The following is an 18,580-nucleotide window of genomic DNA, read 5'->3' as shown; positions in this document are numbered from 1 at the left end:
ACATTAAATACTGCCTGCAGAGACCAGGTATTAGATGTTCTTACTGAAAAACATTATTTCTAAATCACACATTTATCAAAATAGAACCAAACGTGCAGAAGGTGGCGTTTTTTGGAATTTCTGACTGAAAACTTTTAGATAATGAGACAAGCAAGAAGGAAATTGTATTTTACTTTGTGGTGAGTCTTTACAAACCAGCCCTTTAATGTCTCTGCACAGATACTTTGTTTTTTTCCTATCTCCAATTCAGCACTCTCTTATGGGATTTAAAATAGCAAGATTCTAGTTTTTTCTATATTGCTTTAAATCTTTTAAGAGAAATATTTCTGGCCTAAAAAGTTATTTACATCATATTTCTTACATATTTTATGACTAATTCGCAGTAAATTATGGTGATAAATACATTGAATCCCAAGAGAAGGAATTTCTGGACTATGTGATTCCAAGATAGAATCAATTGCAAATATGGCAATTTTTATGTACAAATGGAAATCGGAACCAAGAAAGAGCCTTTGGATAGTGGAAAGTGCTGACGGGTCAGATTCTGAGCTCTGTCAGAAACCTGTCCCTAGCTGACAGAGCTATACATTTCTTAAACTCTTTTCCATCTCCTATTTCTAGAAGTAATTTCAAAAGAATGTCTGATAGCATCCTTTATGATATAAATATGCATCATCATTCCTGCAAAATCTTACCTACAAATACACCAATTTTATTGGCAGCTCCCTCTTTAGGAGAGTCTCCCGTTCCAAATCTCAATATGTACATTTCATGTTTTCTATTTTCTCTCAAATAGTTACTACATATAATTTGTCTTTCAAGATATTGTGAACATGCTACATACCTGTTGTCAACTTTGTTGTCAAGTTCTAACTGTCCTACAACTAATACAGGCCAGTGGCTTTCAAACTTTATTATGCCTAAGAATCACCTGGGGCATTCGTAAAATGCAGACTCCTGGGCCCCATTCACCGTTCTCTAAGTGATTTTGATGCAGGTGGTCAAAGGATCAAACTTTAGAATTCTGGTATAGGTGGGTCTTAAATTTATGGCAAGCTGCATTCCTTAAAAAACTGCCCTAAGTCAAAATGTCATCAGTTGACGTTGATGGAGCATGGTTGCAGTGTGGTCCCGAACACCAAAAGGTTGCAGGTTCAAGTCCCCGTTTGGGGTGTGTATAGAAGACAACCAATCAATGTCTCTTTCTCAATCAATAAACATATCCTCAAGTGAGGATAAAAAAATAAAATGTCATCAGTTGAGCCTCATTTTCCCCTAAACAGTTACAAATTTTAAGAAGGGACTGGTGTTCACATTTTCAGAGATGTGGTTTAACAGCATACTTCATCACAAGTGCACTGCTGTAGAAGTATAAAGGTTTCTAAAGAATACACAAAGAATGACTAAGACTACAGTAAACAATTAGAAAGGACTTAAGATGATAAATATCAGTCCACCATATAAAGCTTTTTAAAATATAATTGTTGCTTTATTTTTACTGCAACATATAACACCTTTAGACGTGGAACTTAGAAGGGTTTTCTCTGAGAACATAAGCAACTTTAAGGAGGCTCTGGATAACATTTAATCACTTGGTACTCTTTCAGAAATTAATCCAGAGTATTATTTTCCTGCCCCCTTTACTTGCTGTATTTTCTTGTAGCAACATAGAACATCGATTTGTGGACTTCTGTTTGGAAACAAGGTTTGAGTGTTCCTTAACATGTCTAACTTGTCTTTGCTCTATCTTACCGCAGTACAGGCTGAACCACAGGATGCTGCTGAGCTATTCAACTGCTTCTGATCTCCTGAAAGAGCAGTTTCATATGGTGCAACCTAAATCACCACCTTTACAACACACCTACAAGCCATTACAATATATTTCCCATCCACTGATCCTTCACAATGTATTTTGCTTTAGTGTCCAAGGCCTCAAAACTCTGACTTAAACAGTGGTCAGATTCAAAGGCAGAAAAAGTAGTTTGTTTTGACCCAACAAATTCTTTCCATTTTGTTCAAAAGTACTACATAACAATATCCAAACATGTACATACATATTATATATGTAACAATCACTAGGGCTCTACTTTTTTCACTTTATTAATCATTTTATCTTATTCAAAATATTGTATGGATGTCCTCTTTGGATCTGCCTTCAATACCAATTTACCAGTTGTAAAATAAAACAAAAGAGGATCTATTAATTTCAGTTATTCTGCAACATAGCAAGTTATTCTGCATCAGATGGCTATTTTTGTTTCTTCTCCCTTTTCTCTTCTCTGCCCTTGTGGGCATCACTTTCCCAGCTATTCCAGGCCAGAGAGGAACAGTGATGGTGCTTGAGAATAGAAAACCTCCACCCAAGAGAAAGCTCAGAACTGGAGTGCAGCTGGGAACATCTTAGCAAGCAGTGGGACCTAAGATCTAAGCCCATGTTTGTACTCCTATATAAGGAAGGACAACTACCTGAGCCCTAAGGATAATTGGAGTTTCAAAACCAAAACCAGGTTCAGTGCCCTACTCTATTCCTTCTCTCTTCCCTCACACACAACTACCAAAATTATCTTTTTTATACCAGACTTCATCTTACTACTAAAACATTCCAATAAATTTAACCTATAATTTCTAAAATTCAACCACTCCAGCACATTTTCATGCCCTGAATAATTCCAGCTCAAGTTGACAATCTGCACTTACCATTGCAGTCAATCTTTTCCACCATCCTATGACCCATCCAACCGAAGCTAAATCTCTTATACTGTTACCATTTTTGCTTAATCCATCCCACATTTTCCCTTTTAGTTTTCCTTCTATCTAAAACATCTCTTAATCTGCCTAGAAAACTTGGATGATCCCTCATTTAATATTTATTACAAATGACTTTCGATGATTTTCATTTATCAGTTATCCCTCAATAAATACATTCAGTAAGAATTCACGTTAAGAATACATTTAATCAATTGGGATAATACTTATGAAAGCATTCTGAAAAAAATATGGCTACTTTAGCTTTTGAAATGCTAACTACAATGAGGAACAGAAACATTTAGCTATGGATTCTGAATATACATTATTAAATTAATGATATCTGCAAGTTTATATGTTCCTGTGTACAATAATCTCATTTCAGAACAAATTATAAAAAATGGTCTTTGAACAGTGAAAGCCAAACCATTTGTTACAAATATTTGCCTGAGATGATTCCAACATATTTGAAAGAGTCAGAGAGTTAAACCATGCAGTAACACATAGCTTTAAAATGGCAGTCCAGACATTTAAGGAAACATACAAAGTTCAACAGTTTGGACTGATACAAATTTCAAATGCATAAAAGGATATTTTGAGAATATTAAAATAATTTGAGGCCTATTTATTTTATGAAAGTACTCACCTGACTCTTGCAAGTATCTATATACCAAGAAGTTGACCTCATCACTGCTTATACTCATCTTTATTCCCACTTAAACCATGAGGTCACAACACAGGATATAACCCTAAAAATAAAACAAAGTTAATTAAGTATTTTCTCAATAAAATATTTTTAAACAAAATGTAAACAATGATGTAAAAACCATTTGATTTTATTAAATGATGAAAAAAGAAGGTTCTATATTGCCTAATAATGAACCCTAACAAATAAAGTTACTTCCAATAGTTAGTAACAGATTACACAACCAAAACATGGCTGGGTCTATTTTTCTGCAATAGAACATACTGACAAAAATAATTCAAAATTTATAAAAGGACTTTAGCATCACACTTTAATGACTATAGCAAACAGCATAAAAAGTTGTTCCTTTGTTTCTCCTTAACTGTAAAAATAGTAAATTTTAAGAATCAGAATATTATTTATTTAGGAAAGACTGACTTTAGACCACTGGCTATATAATATTGTAGGAGTTGAAGTCTCTATTTTGTCAACATCTAATCTGCAATGTTCAAGTTCCCAAAAGCTCTAGGTATATAAGGCAGAGAGGTTAGAATACAATTCTGAAAACTCAAAAGATACTCTTTTATCTTGATGGACATCCTCAAACCTTGAACTTGGAGGAAGGGAAAAAGGAAACTGAGACATAACTTAATATGGGGAACTATACTTATCCATTCTCATGTCACAGAGTGAGTTAAAGCAGTCATTAGCACCTTTTCCTGTCCAGAGCCAGACAATGAATACGTTAGGCTTTGCCAGCCATACAGTCTCTTCACTGCTACTCAACCCTGTGGCTGTAGCACAAAAGCATCAGCAAACAATATGTAAATAAATGAGTGTGATATGTTATATAATCTGTTGTGTCATAAAATATTTTTCTTTTGATTTCTTTCCAAGCATTTAAAAGTAAAAAAACACCTTTCTTCAATGTGGTCCTTATAGAAGGCTAACAGGCTGATCTGGCCCACAGGCTATAGTTTCTTGGTCCCTAGTTTATAAAGGATAAACTAACATCTAGTATAAAGGGGTCTAGCATTCTGGGCCCATGCTGACTGTTCTGCCACATTATGGATCCTTTATGATGCAGAGTTCATAGTATACTTTAAAATCACAGCTAACAAGCACCTGAGTAAGCTCCCATGCGACAGGAACTGCTGCTGCTCTACACTGTGGAAAGAGTGGTGACTAAGAGCTCATCTATCCAGCTTGTATCTCAGAAAGGGAGGAAGACAAGAAGGTAGTAACAATTTTCCAACTGGCATAGACAGAGGAAACCCTAACCAAATTTAGTATTCTGGGAATACAGCCTAGGCAAAGTGCCACTGGGATTTAGACCTGAAGGACAGACAGGAAAGTTTGGGGGAGGAAGGCAGGGAATGGCAGCAATCCAGTGAGCACTAACAATCAACGAAAGGGCTGGGTGAGGAGACAGTAAGAAAACATGAAGTAAGGCTTGAAACAAAGACAAAGCCCATATTCTGAGGGGCCTTGAAAGCATCACCTAGAGAAAATTAATGCACTGACAAGGTTTTAAGAGGGTAGGTGAATGGCCTGACTTATTGTTTGTTTTTTAAATCCTCACTTGAGGATATGCTTTCACTGATCCTTAGAAAGGAATGGAGAGAAACATGGATCAACTGCCTCCTGTACATGCCCCAACCAAGGTTCAAACTCACAACCTGTGTATGTGTCCTGACCGAGAATTGATCGCTCAACCTTTCTGGTGCATGGGACGAAGCTCCAACCAAGCAACCTCGCCAGGGATGATTTGCATTTTTTAAGATTATCCTTGCCCGGCTGGGCATGGCTCAGCGGTTGAGCAATGACCTAGGATCCAGGGGATCGGGTTCGATTCCCAGGCAGGGCACATGCCCGGGCTGCGGGCTAGATCCCCAGTTGGGGGCATGCAGGAGGCTGTGAATCAATGACGCTCTCATCATTGATGTTTCAATCTCTCTCTCTCCTTTTCTCTCTCTGAAATCAATAAAGATATATATTTTTTAAAAATTATCCTGACTCTGATATGAAGAATAGACTGGAAGGAAACTGGACTGGAAAGGGGGAGCAAAGAGTTACAAGGGTGCTGCAGAAATGTAGCAGAAGACTAAGAAACCCGGACTATGCCACTGGAGCTGGAGAGGAGTACTGGGATTCCAAAGACACTTAAGAAGTAGACTCAAGGGTGATTGATTGGACACAGGGGTAAGGAAAAGGGAGATTCAAAGGTTTCTTTTAGGACATCTAGATGGGTCGTACTGCCACTTCCTTAAATGAGAAACCACAGTGGAAGAGTAACAACTATCTTGATATAAAAAAGGCACCATCCCCCCCAAATTAACTCAAAGAGTACAATTAATCACCTGAATGTTCAACATACAGTACCCACCCCATCCAAGGGACACATTCCAAGAACCTCAGTGCCTGAAACCATAGATAGTAACAAACCCTGTATGTACTGTATTATATTTTTCCTATGCATACGTATCTATGATAGTTTAATTTATAAATTAGGCACAGTAAGGGATTAACAATAATAAAATCAAACAATTATAATATGCTGTATTAAACATTATGTAAATGTGATCACTTGTTTCAGGGGATCCCTTGCTGAAATCTTTGTATGGACTCAGTGCTTTCTAGCACAACATGTTGCTTTCAATCAAAACACATTTTCTGTTCTTGTCTTCCACTCACAATTTTAGTGCCTTTTCCATCTCAACTAAGCACTGACACTCACTGTGGCTGTAACTTTTGCAGTTTGAGGTGTAACAGCAAAACTAGTACAAAATTATTTTTCCTTCACAATTTCTTATATGGAAAACACATTCTTACAACAGATCTTAGCAACCTCAGCATATGATTTTTTTTCTTTATTACACTGAAAACTTTCACTTTTTCACTTAAAGAAAGCACTTACTTACGGCTTCTCTTTGGCATATCCAAATTGCCAGCTTGAATACTCTTGCACTTTGGGGTCATTATTAAACAAAATAAAGGTTACTTGAACATAAGCAATGCAGTACCATAACAGTGGATCTGATAACCACCATGGCTACGCAGTGACTGATGGGCAGATAGTATACACAGCATGGAGATGCTAGATGAAGGGGGATGATCCAGGTCCCAGGCAGGACAGGGCAAAATGGCATGCAATTTAAAACTTGTAAATTGTTTATTTCTGGAATTTTCCATTTAATATTGTTAGACCATGGTTGACCACAAGTAACTGAAAGCATGGAAAGTGAAATCATGGATAATGGGGGGCTACTGCACTTATTTCACTTTAGGGTAATAAACCAATCCAAATAAATGCTGATGGGATTCATTTGTGGGGTGAGGTAGTGACCAGTGAAAAGTAAACACCACAATGGTCATGTAATTAACAAAGACTATGGGGACAGGGGGATGCATTAAAGCACTATTTTTCTGACAGATTTATTTTATTCACTTGGTCAATACTTTGAGCACTTCCAACATGCCAAGTATTCTGACAGATGCTGGAGACATGGCTAAATAAAATAGACCAGGGCTAGACCTTACGACGTTCCAGGTTGTTGGGGAGCAAGACAACATTTAATTCAAACTTAGATAAGAAAAAATACATAAAATTCTGAGAGTACACACCCTGAGTCTAAATGTTCAGGTAGGCAAAGGATGTAAAATGTAAGTGTCCTACAGGTTTCTGTATTAGGCACAGTGTTGGAGGAGCTAATATTCCTTTTAATTCAAAATATCTTAAGTGTATCAAGTTACCTTTGCTCCTACCTGTGTACACACTGCTTCTCATCAATTTGCATGTTAAGGAAAATGAGGTAAAAGAATATTCACATTTACAGAGTCCCATGTATGGGACTAGGCCTTTTACACATTATTTCATTTCCTCTTCTGTGTTATATTCCTCATTTTAATCTAAGAGCACTGACACATATGAGAAAAGCATTTCTATATATAGATCTGTGTATTCAGAAGTGTTATTCAAACACTAAATTGATTTTCCTCAGTGTAGGAAATAAACAGTATGGAATGTATAACATAAAATAATGTAATGATTATAATCAGCCCTAGCCGGTTTGGCTCAGTGGTTAGAGTGTCGGTCCGCGGACTGAGGGTCTCCAGTTCAATTCCCGGTCAAGGGCACATACCTTGGTTGCAGGCTCAATACCGGCCCTGGTCTGGGCACATGCGGGAGACAACCAATCGATGTGTCTCTCTCCCCCTCCCCTTCCACCCTCTAAAAAACACCAAAACAAAAACAATGGAAAAAAAATCCTTGGGTGAGGATTAATCAAAAAAAATAAAATAAAATTCTAAGCACTAGAGGGCCTAAGTTGCTAGTTGCAAGTTATAACATAAATTGCCAAAGCCCCAGTAAGTATCACTGCACAGCTCTCATGGACTAGGATGTGAACAGCAGTCCTAACTGGTCAGCCAGACTCTGTAGTCACAAACAGAGTACTACACTACGCTGCTACATAACAGCTTCTAAACTCACAAAATTATTGTTTGTTGGGGTGAATTCTCAATCTGCTGTGAAGCAAAACAACAGTTTAGCTGCTGCCCTGCAACCCAATGAGTTATAGAAAACTGTCAAATTGTCTTGTTAAAACCAAGACACAGTGTGAAATACCAAACTATACTAACAACAATAAAAAAGTGTGTGTATGTGGAGGGGAAATGAAAGGAATGAGGAGAGAGATTAAATCCAGTTGTCCATTAGTGAAGTCATGGTGTGTACTACCACGTGCTGGGCTGCACAGAAATCCCATGCTGAAGCCCTTACCTCCAGTACCTCAGAATGTGACTATTTGGTGATGGGATCTTTACAGAGGTGATTAAGTTAAAATGAGGCCAATAGGGTAGACCTTCAATAATCTGAATATAACCAAGTAATACCAGTGTTCTTATAAGACAAGGAAGAGACACACAGGATGCATGTGCACAGAGGAAATGCCATGTGAGGAGAGAGCCATCTGCAAGTCAAGGAGAGAGGCCTCAAAAGAAACCACACCCACTGGTACCTTGATCTTCGCCTTCCAGAACTGTGAGAAAATAAATTTCTGTTGTTCCAGCCATCCAATCTGTGGTAATTTGTTATGGCAGCCCTGGCAAACTGATATACACCCATCTTATACCATAAATCCTTAAAAGCTCTCTCTTTGATCATTCATTAGAGACCTTTAAAAGTATTAAGTTCACAATTGCTAGGATCTGCCTTTAAATTTGCCTCTGTCTTTAGGAACCCATCCTGTCCTGTAATTATTAAAGACGATGAAATTAACAGAATACGCTAGCTTTTTATAATCTTCTGCCCCCCCACTACCGCAGTCTCCTCATGCCCACCCTGCCCAAGAAACAGTCTCAGAAGCAGCACCCAAAAATACATTACCCTTAATTCCCACCTCATTAAAAACTAATTAAAATTCTACCACTGTTAGGTAATAATAACACTTTCATGTGTATAAAATATGATACAATGAAGGAAGGTACATTTTAAAACTTACTTTGAAGTCTTTGGCAATATACTTTAAAATGTGCATAAAGTACATTCTCAACTTTTGCAATCCTAAATCTGATAAGGTTTTACACAATTTTTGCTAGACTAAATGAAATCATGTTGACCAAATTACTTTTGTAAACTGTAAAGTTACATTAGGATTTAGAAACAATTTGATAATCTCAATAAGAAACACTAAACTCTAAATTAAATACATTATTTCAGCTTATTTTTAATATAATACTAATCAAACGAAAAACAAAACAGCCCTAGCTGGTTTGGCTCAGTTGTTAGAGCGTCACCCTGCAGACTGAAGGGTCCTGGGTTTGATTCTGGCTAAGGGCACGTACCTCAGTTGCAGGCTCGACCCCCAGCCCTGGTTGGGGTTTGTGCGGGAGGCAACCAATCGATGTCTGTCTCTGTCTCTGTCTCTCTCTCCCACTCTCTCTGAAAAGCAATGGAAAAATATCCTCAAGTGAGGATTAAAAAAAAAAAGTATAAAATCAAATTATTTGGCTGATATCTTAAAGCATTAATGACAACAGCTTATTTACTTTTCTGTTTATCAGCAGCCCTACAACTACGGTTTATCTGTCGAACACTTTAAGGATATCTTTTCATGGCTGCCTGTAATATTAAGTCCAAAGAGAAGAAAAGTAGTGTATTTCCTTACAACAAAAAATTCTACCATTTTTAACATTAGGTTAAACGCCGAGTTTAAGCTATATTTTTAAAGACCTAATCTCATTAGATAATTTTTACTCAAACTATTAAATAGAGGATATCCTTTTAGAATCAGTAAGTTTTTTAAAGAGGGTATCTTTAATCATTTGAATATTATGTCCTAATAAAAAGTCTACAGCATAACCCCCGCCCCAAGAGAAATAATGCACCTTTAAATAAAGAAGTAGACAAGATGGTTTGTGATGAGACATGAGCAGACACTGGCATTGGTTTTGCTGTTCCAATTCTGGTACATGAGCATCTTTTCAATAATTTTTTTAAGAGCATGCCTGGCAATGTATACATTTTATGTAAAGGGTAACTTATTGTTTTGTTTTTTTAAAATAGTATGGACAATTTTTACACTATGAGAATTTCTCCTTTTGGTTATTGTTTTTTAAAATTATTTGTTATCAGATTAATGGTCACCAAAAATCCAAAGTTGGTAAATCTTAAGAATTTAAAGTATGATTATAATTGGGAAGGGATTAACTTCTAAATTACTTTTCTTTCCTTCTTTCAATGTAATCCAGAGCTCACAGATATAATTTAAAGATAACAAGACAGAGATATAATATCTCAGACTATAGGATTTTAGACAAATCATATGAATCTTCTAGGCCTGTTTCCTCAACTATAAAAGAAGGAAATTGAAGTAGATGGTTTCAGTTCTAAACTTCCATGATTCTAGTCAGTATAAGTATATAGGGTATTAGGTATGAATCTTGCAGGCCAACACAGAGTACCAGATCACACAGTGATTTTTAATAAAGCATTTTTCATAGCCTTACTAACAGAAGTGCATTAGAAGATTTTTAAAACTGTCAGAACACAGATGGACATCTCCAAGAATTAGGGTAAGAGAAAACAAATAAGCCCACCTCATTAAGAAACATGTAAGTACTTATTAGGACCAACTATCATTTATAAACATGACTTACATAAAGACATAGGCAAATGGTACAGCAAACCATTTATTCATTAGTAACAGACTTCTGATGACAATCATTTGTTTCAACTGTGACCAGGGGTCTGCAAACTATGGCCTGTATGTCAAATCCAACCCATCACCTATTTTTGTACAGCCCACAATACCTTGTGGTTTTCACAAAACAAAAACTGGATTTACAGAACATTTTTTAAGAGAGCATTTGCCACTGATTTGATGAAACAGAACACTAATTTTGAATCTCAATTAGGCAATTTAAGTCTCAGCAGAACTATACTGAGAACAGTAAACTAGCAACCAATACAAATCACCTTTAAGTTCAACTGACATTAGTTATTTCCTTTTTATACCCAATTTCTTTTTTACACCCAAAGGCCTCTGATGAGCTGCCTCACAACCCAGAGGTGGACTTCTACTTCCCAAACATATAAAAGGAGTAGCTGTTTACTCAGATGTCTTCTAAGATCCCTTTAAAATATAAAACTACTTGATTCAATAAATATGTGTTGAATGATTAAATAAAATTATAGTCAAGATACACTGTCAGAGGAATGAAGGAGGACAAGAAATTAAAACACTAAGGAACACAGGCTGTATTTCTGGTATATCTTTTTCAATTACTGAGCAGCAATGAGTCATAGGACTTAAGGCAAACCACTGTCAGTCTGGGAAGGAAAAGTCTGGAAACTCAAGTCAGGTATGAAAATAAAAGTCAAGCCCGGCCGGGCGTGGCTCAGCGGTTGAGAGTCGACCTAGGATTCAGGCGATCGGGGTTCGATTCCCGGTCAGGGCACATGCCCGGGTTGCGGGCTCAATCAATGACTCATCATTAATGTTTCTATCTCTCTCTCTCTCCCCCTCTCCTTTCCTCTCTCTGAAATCAATAAAGATATATTTAAAAAAACACACACAAAAAAAACAAAAAAAGTCAAGAAGCTAGTCCCCTCCCACGAGAAAGAAAAGCTCTGACTTTGTTTGAATGGGAACAAACATAAGAAAGGTAACAAAATTTTCTCGATTATAACAAAGTTATTCTAGCTCTGGAATAGGTATGTTATGAGAATATGAAAGACAAACAGCTAAAACTTTAAAAGGACAATCATATGAATGAATGGAAACTTTGCTGAAAACTTAGAAATTATAGACAAAATAAAGAGAAAAAGGTACCAGATATAACAATCTGATAGAGTTATAAATAAAAACTACCTATAACCACCTTTATAAAACAGTTTATTAGGTAAGAAATAGGTATTCCTTGATTTAAGCGAAAAAACTAAGACAAAATTAAGACTACTGGGTCCTAGTTTATCAAAACAAGTGTCCACAGATTGGTTATACTGGGAAAATTGTAGGGCAGAAGTAAAAATGTGCAGAAGATTGTTCCAGTGGCAGAAATGTGTGATTAATATAGATCAAGTGTCCAAATATGGGGGGGGGGGGGACCGGACTGTAAAGAGATCAACGTTCATCCCAATGGGCAATCAATACTGTTCAAATCAAGTGAAGACAATTTAAAGCAAGTTTAGTACTCAGATAACAGACTGACACACACATGTGAGCGCACACACACACCAGCCATTGGGAAATATGGAAGACAAAGGCAAAAGCAAATGAAGTGGAAATTGATGACAGGCATGAACTGAAGTAGGCTTTCAAGTTTTATTGGGGGGAAAATGGGGGAAATCCACCATGAATGTCTCACAGCTCAGTTTTACAGTGTACCAAAAACAGCAGTAATAGCCTATTAGATTTTCTGTTTTTAAAAAAAGCCTAGGTAGGAACAACTCAAGCCCAGGTGACACCACAGCTCCACAATCACCCTGAGGTCCTGCTGCGTGTGTCCTCCTTTGTAAATAATCAGTCTGGTCAGGTTGTAGATCCCCTAACTGAAAATACAGATTGTTGGCAGTACCTTACTAAAAGATACTTCTTTCCATTTCATAGGAAATGTACTTCACTGCTAACCCTGTTTAAAGTGCACAAAACTAAAACCTAGATTTATTATCTTTGTCAAGCCTGAGACATAGTTTGATCTGCTTTTTATTAAATTAGTATAGAAATTAGGTCTCACAGTGAGGCCTGCAGACCCATGGGAACAGTTCCCAAGACTTTTTAAGGGGTCCTCAAGGTACAAATTTTTATACTGTTACTAAAGCATTGCTTGCCTTTTTCACTGAATTGATGTTTGCCCTGATGTTATTAGGTAACAGTGGGTAAAATGAAGTCAGGAGCACCTTAATTTATCAGCAGTCATTATACTCTTCAGTACCATGCACTCAAAAAAAGTGACTCACAAAAATTCTTCACTGAAGAATGTCCCTGATAGAGCAGCCAAAAAAAAGCTTGCTTTTATTATTCTTTTTTCCTTCTTATTGACTTTATTAGAGGGACACTAAGTAACAAAATTATACAGGTTTCAGATGCACATTTCTGCAACACATCATCTGTACAGTACCATGTGTTCACCAGCCAAGTCTCCGTCCATCACCATTTACCCCTCCCCCCTCTCCTCCACGCCTCTACCTCCCACCTCCCCGCCCCCTGGCAATCACCATACTGCTGTCAGTGTCCATGAGGTTTTCTTTTCTTTTTTGCTCAATCCCTGCACCACCCCCACCCCCAAGAGATGTCTGCCTGCTCTCTGAGTCTATCACTATTTTGCTTGTTAGTTCATTTTGTTCATTACATTCCACATTTGAGTGAAATCATATGGTACTTCTCTGACTGGCTTATTTCACTTTGACCATAATGTTCTCCAGGTCCATCCATGCTGTCACAAAAGGTAATGTTTCCTTCTTTTTTATGGCCGTGTTGTATTCCATGGTGTAAATGTACCACAGCTTTTTTATCCACTCATCTACTGATGGGCACTTTGGCTGCTTCCAAATCTTGGCTATTGTAAATATGGAACAAAACATTCCTTACACATAAAAGTACTTTTGTTGCACACTAAAATGGTGATTGTCTCAAAGTAAAGCACTGTGCAACTGTTTGAATTGCAAGCTGTTCTAGCTACTTTTTTCATGGAACGGCACTTTTACTTCAAAGAACTGACAACGTATGGCTTTTCAGATTACGAATTTAGCAGACATTTTCTTACAAATAAAGTGAAACTGTCACTTTAAAGAAAACAACTAATGGCATATGTTGGCAAGGGTAAAACTTAAGCTCTTAAGAGAAAATCAGTAGTATCTGGAAATTTTATCAGCCACCATAAGCTAGAGAGCTTCCAATACTCTAATGAGATTAGTGGTGATATTAATGAGTCTGATTTTTTTTATTGTATAATGAACATATGGAAGACCTGCAGAACTCAGTGAACAAATGTTTACTCAATGGCCAGTACAGAATTATGCATGAGGAAACCATCCACTCAATGTTCAAGAGAGACCAATGGATTTTAATGAATAGAATACAAAAAGTTCATTGATATAATTTCAGATGTGTTAAAACTAACCCTTAAGAAACTATCCACTTGTTGAAATTTCATGTAGTATCGAAGAACATCCAAATTTATTTAAAAAAATAAATTTTTATTTTTATTTGAAATATTTACAACTACTTATCTTTGTAAGGCCAGTTTTCATGTATTTCAACTACAATAACATATGTTAATATGTGACTGCAGAAGCAGATGCGAGAAACCAGCTGTCTTCTATTAAGCCAGAGATTAACAGAGATTTGAAAAATGTAAAACAATGCAACCCTTTTCATGAAAATTTTTCATTTTGAAAAATACCTATTTTTCATAAAATGTATTATGGATGGGGTTTACTGTTATGTTGAAATTTGTCAGTAATATAAAATTTCAGTTTTACTTTTTGATGCAGCAAATACCAATAGTTATCACCCACATAAACAAAAGTTCTTTGGAGTCAATAATAAATTAAGAATGTAATGGGGTACTAAGACCAAAATGTTTGAGACCTGATAGTCTAAAAATTGATTTCCTCCTGGCAATACTGGTGGCTAATCTTTTTGGCAAAGTTCAAGAGTTTCCCTGAGGAAACAAACCTCTTAAACTACAATACTGTTCAGACTGTAACAAGGTTTCTATTGTTCATGTTGGAATACATATTAGGTACTCAGTACATTTATACCTAATAAACAAAAAAAGGTACTTATAAAACATAAACATCCTCATGCAAAAGCTCTAGTTTTGATAAAACATATGTAATCTACTAACTAAAACATGAAGGAGTGAAAATTATAAACCTTCTGAGACTATACCTCTGTGAATGGGTTCTTTATGGACATACCCACTTGATTCAATAATTTTACTGAATTGAAGTTTATCATTTATTCAACAAACATTTACTAAGTGCTAACACATGCCTGGGTGCGTTCTAGGCCCTGAACATTGTAATAATGTAAAACTCCATTAATATAAAGAACAATATTGTGAAGAATGGGCTTCACAGGCAAATTCCAAGTTGCATTCCATTTCTTACCAAGTTCTACTATACAAGCTGTAGAAAAGGTGTGGAGGCTGTGGTATAGAAGCAGTACCACCACATCACATCTCCTTCTCTAACAGTGCAGATCCACATGTCCAGCAGGTTTGTCCAGCTTATCACTTGTGTTAAGTAGTAAGGTTCCAAAGGGCTGCAATACCTATCCCACCAACTGAAACATGAAGGTGGTCTCTAACAGCCTTTATTTTCCAAAGAGAATGCATGCATGACTACAGGCAATGGCAGCCTTCCTCACCATTTATATGGAAACAGATAATGCAGGACTGGGGCCCTACAGATCTACTCAATCATATACTCAACCTGTTAGTCACATGAGAAGTAAGGAGAGGTGGACAGCTGAGCAACAAACTTGAAATTCTTTATAGTCAGATTTCCAGGTTATACCTGGTACAAATTCCATACATGCCCCTTTACACTCTGAGGACTCAAAAAAATGAACAGAGAAGATGTGGGGAGTGAATATCTAGGGAACAGAGGTACATCTGTGTTTAATAATGGCAAGTAACTGTTCCATACTAATTGTGCTACTCCTAATCATATCAATACCTGCTGTGGATATATTAAAGGAAAATCAAGCATAAGATTTTTGAAATCTTTGTATGTGTGAAGCCATTATTTGTCTGGTGGAGAAACCTACGCCTGGCAGAACTGCTTAGTAAATTCAGCTCCTGCTAGGATCTCCTAACATCCCTTTCCCCAGACTAGTCCCCTTACAGAGCACTCTAACACTCAGCACCAATCCATATCAACATCACTGAAAGTGAGACAGACAGATGGTTTATGCTTCACGGTGTGGTGCAAAAGGAAACAACAACAAAAAGACTTTATCGTCAAAGACTTACAAGTGAATTTAATCTAAGTACCACTTTACAGAAATTACAGAAGGACAGTGGAATGTGTTAGCAATTCCACAAGGATGCGATTAGCCAAATCCAGAATGTAGAATATTGATAGAACAAATGAATGTTTTCTACCAGTAAGTGGAAAAGATTTAAATTTAGCAACCAAAAGCAGTGTGTAGACTTTATCTGGATTCTGATTAAAACGATCTGAAATGTCATTTGGCAGACAAAAAACTTTTTAAATTCCCTTTACCACTACCAGTTTCTCCTAAGATTCAATGGGGGGGGGGGGGGGGGGACGGACGGACGGACGGACGCACGGATGGGGTAGTGAGTGTAGAGACAATACAGTGACTCTTATTTCATATTCAACATGTATCCTGGTCTTTTAATCCTCACTTTGTTTAAAGATCCTGATTTGACTATGAAATATTGGGCAGCTTTGCTGTTTTCTCTGGAAAGTCAAACAGCTCCACAATGATGACTCGCTATGAGTTTATCTAGACATACTTCAAGGGTTTTCATCAAAAACACACCATTTACTATCAACTTGCTGATCAATTTACTGTTTCCCAAGTACAGGTATTAGAATAGAGTCTTATTCCTTCAAAGCAATGCAAGTGGGTGCCAGGTGCTCAAGAAATAGTTTTAAAGAAACAAAACCCTAAGGCAGAACAGTGAGACATACATACAGAGTGAATGAGAGAGAAAGAGAGCTTGCATATAAGCGCACGCACTGAAGCCTCTCTTCTCATTCCTCTCAACCTCATCTCTTTCTTGGAAAAAGAAAGATATTTAGAGAAATGAAGATACTCTGTACACCCATAGATGTCAGCTTCATAATCAGTTTGATATACGCCAAAAATATTACATTAAGAAATGAATAATAAAGCTTTCTTGAATAGCATCTGGCAATCAGATATTTAATCTTTGTTTGATCTCTATCATGCAACTAAAAAGCCCTCTTTCTTGCACAATTTTCTCACATAAATCTCTGAAAAAATAGAAGAGAAATATTCTTTCAAAAAATATCAAGCTGCTTGGGCCATCAATCTCAGAAACACTCCACTTCAATTAAAATACCTAATGTTATAACAGTCATTGTTATAATAAAAATGTTATACATAAAGTATGTTATAATGAAACAAAGAGAACATCTACCCCTCTATTCTGTCCTGGTTACATGATCAGATAGCACTGGGTTATCTAATGTGAGAGGTGTTAAATCTATTCACAGCCAGGAAGGAGGAGTCTGGAATTATTTCCCTTTCACTGTTCTGTATGCTAGAAATACAAGAACAATCCTTCTTTTCCATTATGTAGTAGAAATGGGCTCACCATCTTTTTGTTGGTGGTGGTATGTTTGTGTGTGTGTGTGTGTGTGTTTTGGGGGGGGTCCCTCCTTATATTAGTGGTAAAGGAAGCTTTCAGGGCATTACAACAACAAAAAAGCAGCTGGGGGTTAACAATGAAAGTATTCATTTCAAAATTAATTTTTTTATTTATATAGAACATTACTCTAAAGAAACAATACTGGATTGTACAATGTGTGGGGTAGGTAAGATTTTTCAAACACTGTGGCGACTCAACAAATACTCTAGGAATGGTAAGTTATTCACATTCATTCAAAAATGAAAGCTATGTAAGAGCAGGCATTTGAGCATTATTATTTACTACTGTACTTTCTGTCTGGAATATAGCCCAATTCACAGAAGGCACTCAATTATTATTTGCTGAAAGAAACAAAGCTCTTTCTTTTAAAGACCAAAAAATTCTCTTCAATGATGACTAAAACTCAATGTTCCTTTTCATCCATTCCCATCTTGATTCTCCATTACCTCCTCAAATTCAATTAAGTTGTTATCTCCATTTATCTTGGGCCAAACACACTAAATATGAAGAAGAAGTTCCACACTCCAGTTTGTAGCCCACCAGTGGTTTTGCATAGTGTGGTATATCAAAATCACCTGTGGCACCTTTTTAAAAGTAATGTCATAAACTTCGTGACAATCCTAAAAGTCCTTAATTAAATTTTAGCAACTCAGAGGTACAGTCCAAGCATGTATAGTTTTAAAAGTTCCTCAGGTCATGCAAACCATGTCTTGCATCATGCCACATACTTAAAACTTCTCTATCTTTAAATCCTGTAACTGTCAAAACAAAAGCAAAGCATGTACACACACACCTCTTTTTTACAGTAACCTCCCTAAATCTCTGAGTTACTCAGTTTCTAAATGAACAAGTTTTCATGATCACCTCAATTACACTTGTCAGCATCCTCCAATCCAACATCATCCTATTGGACTATATCTGTTCTCCCTCCAATTTCATGTGAACCTACTGATCAGACATTTCAACAGCAAATCCTATGATCTTGACATTCAGCTCAACTAGTCCTGCCAATTCCACTCAAGCACTGTATCGTATGTAAACCCCAAACAATGATGGTATACAAAGTCATTCTGCCCCTTTGAGCCATTTGGCAATCATTTTATTATGTTTTGAGAACTTCCTTATCAAAATTTCCATTGTGGATTTTCAAAATTTTCAACTTTCCTCAAGGACCCCATCTCACTGAAAGCTCCTCAATCAAAGGTGATTTCGCTTCTTTGGTAAAAGTTGTTAGAACTTCCTTGACTTTTTGTTTACTTCACAATCTTTATTTTT

At 36.7% G+C, this 18,580-nt stretch overlaps 1 protein-coding gene across 5 annotated transcripts in view; it reads right to left on the bottom strand.

Moving 5' to 3' along the window:
• TBL1XR1 (TBL1X/Y related 1) overlaps window positions 1-18,580 on the bottom strand; it is a 134,274-nt gene that overhangs the window by 31,815 nt on the left and 83,879 nt on the right. For 3 of the 5 annotated variants that reach the window (XM_016218038.2, XM_016218039.2, XM_016218040.2), the window contains one exon: window positions 3,392-3,494. The exons of the other annotated variants lie outside the window; for them this stretch is intronic. In XM_016218038.2, the coding sequence (XP_016073524.1) occupies window positions 3,392-3,449 (58 nt within the window). In that variant the 5' untranslated portion in view covers window positions 3,450-3,494. The remainder of the gene's footprint in view (window positions 1-3,391; window positions 3,495-18,580) is intronic. 5 annotated transcript variants of the gene reach the window in all.

The sequence above is a fragment of the Miniopterus natalensis genome, chromosome 6 (assembly GCF_054644295.1).
Source record: "Miniopterus natalensis isolate mMinNat1 chromosome 6, mMinNat1.hap1, whole genome shotgun sequence".
NCBI classification, from domain to species: domain Eukaryota; kingdom Metazoa; phylum Chordata; class Mammalia; order Chiroptera; family Miniopteridae; genus Miniopterus; species Miniopterus natalensis.
This window is presented reverse-complemented; position numbering and strand designations above follow the sequence as displayed.